This window comes from Pseudorasbora parva, chromosome 15 (genome assembly GCF_024679245.1).
Source record: "Pseudorasbora parva isolate DD20220531a chromosome 15, ASM2467924v1, whole genome shotgun sequence".
NCBI lineage: Eukaryota > Metazoa > Chordata > Actinopteri > Cypriniformes > Gobionidae > Pseudorasbora > Pseudorasbora parva.
In genome coordinates, this window is record NC_090186.1 from 43,400,132 (window position 1) to 43,405,411 (window position 5,280).

General features: G+C 39.9%; 1 protein-coding gene across 3 annotated transcripts; it reads right to left on the minus strand.

The window, feature by feature from the left end:
• Positions 1–243: 243 nt before the first annotated feature.
• Positions 244–3,885, minus strand: hlx1 (H2.0-like homeo box 1 (Drosophila)). 3 transcript variants are annotated; one of them, XM_067418264.1, is made up of 4 exons: positions 3,358–3,885; positions 2,996–3,142; positions 2,017–2,201; positions 244–666 (listed from the first exon to the last, which is right to left on the minus strand). In XM_067418264.1, exons 1-4 carry the CDS (start codon positions 3,752–3,754, stop codon positions 343–345), a joined length of 1,053 nt encoding a protein of 350 aa, XP_067274365.1. In that variant the 5' UTR covers positions 3,755–3,885; the 3' UTR covers positions 244–342. The 3 variants fall into 3 exon arrangements, with proteins under 3 accessions (XP_067274365.1, XP_067274366.1, XP_067274367.1); XM_067418265.1 differs by lacking the exon at positions 2,996–3,142 and having other exon boundaries at positions 2,017–2,204; XM_067418266.1 differs by lacking the exon at positions 2,996–3,142 and having other exon boundaries at positions 3,358–3,883.
• Between the last annotated feature and the right edge of the window lie 1,395 nt (positions 3,886–5,280).

The following is a 5,280-nucleotide window of genomic DNA, read 5'->3' on the forward strand; positions in this document are numbered from 1 at the left end:
AAATGACTCGGTTAATGAATGTTGGGATGCTAATTTTCATAAATACACCACTTGAAATATTAGTAACAAACGTTTATTTACATTCTCAGTGCAAATACTTACAGACAAAATATAATACAATCAAGTCTCAGTTCATGAACATTCGATTCCCGATTCGCCATGAAGAAGCGCGAGTGATTCGGCTCGGTTAAAGAAGGGTCTGTTTCACATGATGAACCGATGGCTTGTGTGTGTGTGTGCGTGTGTGTGTGTGTGTGTGTGTGTGTGTGTGTGTGTGTGTGTGTGTGTGTGTGTGTGTGTGTGTGTGTGTGTGTGTGTGTGTGTCCCGTACGTTAATCGTGTTCACATCAGATGACTCGGTTCCGGCGGAGCTCGCGCGGCTGTGCTCGGTTCTGTCGTGGAGTTCGTGCCGGATGAGTCCTGCGTGCTGCTAGGAATAATCACACTGGCTTTGTTGAGGTCAGAAATGTCCACGTCGCTTTTGTCCTCCGCTCCGTCTTCGAATTCGGACTCGCTCGGTTCGCTTTCGCACTCGGAGTCGACTCGCTCCTTCGGCTCGCTCTCGGCGGCGGATTTGTCCGGCTGCTCTTTCTCTTTGTCCTTCTGCGCCTGTGCTTCTTTGGAGTGCCTCCATTTCATCCGCCGGTTCTGGAACCAAACTTTGACCTAAAACGAGGTTATAATAGTTATTATGCTAGAATATTTAGTCACACTTTATTTTAAGGTGTCATTATTACACTGCAATTACCGAGTACACTGTAAAATGGGCCTAAATGAATAGACCTATACATTGGGCCCTATTTTATATATATATATATATATATATATATATATATATATATATATATATATATATATATATATATATATATATATATAATATTTTTTTAGAGTGTAGGGTTTTCGGTTAGTTGCATGTAATTATGCATAATTTATAGTTATTGACAATAGAATAAAATAGTGTTACCGAATAGTTAATGTAAGTATCTATTTAGTACAATTTAAATGCTGGACGACCCAACTTAATTTAATTTGAATTTTTAATAAATTATTTGGGACATATTTGTCCCAAACATTGGTTGAAACAACATTTTTAGAGTGTTTGTAGCATTATTATTATTAATATTATTTATTGCATGTACAGTTTTGATGTTTTTGTGATGACAGTGAAATATCAACATGCATTATTATTTGTGTTTACATCTAGACTGGCTAGATTGCACGAAATGCATGCACAAAAAAATCCGAAAAGCTGATTGCATTTAGTTTTATATTTTTTAATTACATTTTTCAAGCCAACGGTTGGGTTTGTCCATATTTGACAAAGATAGGTTTAAACAACCCAGTATTTTAGTGTATGTGGACTATTTCTATTATTATTATTTAATGCATGTACAGTTTTTATGTTTTTGTGATGACACTGAAAGATCAACATGATTAACACGAAATGCATGCATGCACGAAATCGAAAATCTGCTTTATTTTAATTTCGTATTTCAATTTATTTCCATTTTTAAACGGTTTCTATTATTATTATTATTATTATTATTATTATTTAATGCATGTACAGTTGTGATGTTTTTATGATAACACTGAACGATCAACATGATCAGCACTAAATGCATGCATGCACACTAATAATTGGGAAAGTCTTTATTTTCTGAAGAAAGGCAGAGATTCGGCGCGTTTCCACACTTCACTGGAAAGTTTTGAAACTCTTATCACATTCCTCATGCCGCTCTCGTGTCATTTCCGACATAAAACAAGACAGAAACTCTTGCCCAATGGCCTGAATTAGGATGTTTTGAAATAAAGCGACTGCGCCCCTCCCGTATTTGCAATAATTCGTTATAATTGACTTTCATTTCTCTAGAAGTGTGTGTGTGTGTGTGTGTGTGTCGCAATGCTGCAGTTTTTCCATGAGCACGAGCACTGGCCTGTGCCTTCCAACCCAATTGCATCATGCCAGTTTTTATAATGTGCATTAATTCTGTGGTGAACTGCACTGATGCTCACCTGCGCGTCGGTGAGTCCCAGCATTGCCGCCAGTTGTTTCCTATCCGGTTTCGTGACGTACTTTTGGATCTCGAAGCGCTTCTCGAGGCCTTTCCGCTGCAGGTTGGAGAACACGGCTCTGGACCAGGATCTTTTCCTCTTGTAGGTCTGAGGCATTGTGTCTTTGGAGAGCACCGCATACGGCCCTGCATGAGTCAAACAACACATGCGCCATTAGCGAGTCCAGCGCGCTTTAGACCACCAATGCACCATCCGTTTATAACCGAGCAGTGCGCGCGTTATCAATCATCTGAGCATGTGCGGAATAATCACACACTCTAAAAAAAAATGCTGGGTTAAAAACAACCCAACTTGGGTTGAATATGGACAAACCCAGAAATTGGGTTATTTTAACCCCCACTGTAAAAAGATATTTAGAAAAAAGGGGACCTGGTTGCCTTAAAATTCTGAGTTCATTGAAATTAAAAATTTGAGTTAATACAATGAACATTTTTTAAGATTCGACAACCTTTATTAAAATATTATTAAAATATTGTGTAAGCATATTGGGTAATTGTGTGTGTTATTTGTGATGACGCAGCCAAATTGTGCTATTTTCGTGATTTATCACATTTTTTAAGTGGTTCAGATACAATAATATTTTGAGTTTCTATTTATTAAACAGTTTTCCTTCATTGTATCAACTCAAATTTTTAATGTCAATGAACTCAACATTTTAAGGCAACCAGGCTACTTACTTTTTAAAGTTAAATCAACTTGTTTTTTTGTTTTTTTACAGTGCAGCAATTGGGTTTTTTTAAGCAAACATTTAACCCATCCGCTGGGTTTGTCCATTTTCAACCCAACTTGGGTTGTTTTTAACCCAGCATTTGTTTTTTGTTTTTTAGAGTGCATGCATTCAGAATCAGATCAGTGCAGCATTGCAAGTCTCATCCATGCAGGCCTGCTCTTTAGGGCTCATTTGGGATTTCTACACTACCTGGGAAGGTGTCCTGAAACTGATGTTGCCCTGATTGTCTGCTTATTGAACCCATCATGGAGGAGGTTTCGTCTATGGACGCGAAGTACGGGCTGGCAGACACATGGACTGCGGACTGCCGATTCGGACTAACAATCGATGTGAGATCTGTTCCAGAACGACAAAATCAAAACAACTAGTGAATGTATGCATTAAAGGGCCTGTGTGCACAAACAGGGCTTTGATATTTGGGGTGAACGCGTCCAAACAAGAGCATTTTTCTGCTCGCTATGATATTCTAGTTGTTTCGCCCTTAAGTGGGGTGTGATGTGAAACATAAAGCTGATTGATAAAAAAAAAAAAAAAAAAAAAACACGACTTACCTCTTAACGTCGGCGAGTCTTTTGCCTTCGGCTCGAAGTCTGTGGATAATATCCGATCAATCCCGAACTTGAGGTCTTTGCTTGACGGCGGGGGCGCGGACTGCGCGTGCATCGCAGCTCTGGATGTCAAGTGTATTCCATGCCGGTGATACGCGGGGTGTAAGCGCGCGTCCGGGGTTACCGGGGACGGGCGCAGCGGAGATCCGGACGCGCGCGCCCCAATATGGGCCATAAGCGAAGATGAGCCGGGGATATTTTCTGCATCTCCAACGTGCAATATATCAGCAATGCAGAACGACGGCTTTTTCATGCTATCCACCCCAAAGCCACCAGAACAGTACGCGGTCCACAGGCTAAAGTTCGACGCGTAAAACGGGTTCAGTCCCGTCGTGTACATCCTGGCAGGAGAAGCCGAGCCTTGCCAGATAATCTCACACAACAGTCGAGTTAAAATAACTCCTCAAGCGCGCTCCTCCTCAAGTATGAAACTCCAGACAGGAGTCCGAGCAGCTCGAGCAGGAGTTCCGTTATTGATTGGCTCTTTCTGAGCCAATGGAAGTTGACAGAAGCGTCCAACACGCCCCACAGACGAGGAGCCCTAACATTAAAAATCAGCGCATTTATTAAACACCTATTGTTCAGATGATAAAACATTCATCCACTGGGATTATATAGCCTATAGCATGAACGTGAAAAATCATTTACGCAACGATTTATTAAATATAAGCGAAAGAATGTATATGCAAATGAATAGTTTTAGTTTGCTTAGGATGCATTAGGCCTATATAAATATACACACAGCTCTGGAAAGAAATGAGACCACTTAACATTGATTTCTTAATCTTAAGTGGTCTCTTAATTTTTCCCAGGGCTATATATATATATATATATATATATATATATATATATATATATATATATATATATATATATATATATATATATATATATATATATATATATATATATATTACGCTGATATAGACCTATATATATTACGTTATATTATATATATATATATATTACGTAGAGAGAGATTGGTTGTACTGTTGCACAGTTAGAAACACGTTACAAATAGGCTAAATAATATTATATAAATGATGCATTGGCAACACTTCTTATCATGTTTTGTGCTTTTCTCTCCTCAGTCCGAGCGCAGTCTCTCTCCAGCTCTGGGAGTTCTCGGCGCAACTCTTCCTGTTTTTGATGAGCTGTGATTCGGGCTAAATGAGCGGATATTCCTGCTCTATCTGAGCCAGAAATAGAAGATGCTTTAGTATTTTAGGATACAGCAGAGGACCCTTATTTCCTCCGGCTCGCAGAGGTGGAACTTTATAATGACTGTTAGCACTTCCTTTTTTCAATATTTGTGCAACTTTATCTCAACTCGCAAGTCGCGCGGTGACGCAAATCCGTCCTTATGCTTATAATAAACAGAGGAAACCTATTCTCCGCTGACACGAAAACACAATTAACTTCAGAGGCGATGCTTCATACATATGACCGAGTTCAGCTCATGACAAACGTATAGCACTGGGACACAATTAGAGCGCGTTTCTAACGCTGTCGACAGTGGGAAAACAAAAACAGATCAACATAATTATACATATTACACACTCATAACCACTTCTAGAAGGCATTACGGATGATTGTCATATGTTCATGATGATGAATGACAGATATGAGTTTAGCAGACTATCTCTTTTCCTCTGTCGTTCATTAGCCGTGATTCATTATTACACCGGGAAGGTCAATGACCCTGACGCGGTGTTTTCGAATGACTCATTCCGGGTTAAATTTAGAGATGAAATGCACCGCTTTGCTCTCGATCAAGCAGTCAAAACAATCCAGGGAAGAGGATGCGGAAGACGCGCTGCGTGCGGGGGAACGGGCGCGCGCGTTGTTTCAGGTGCCGGCGGCGCG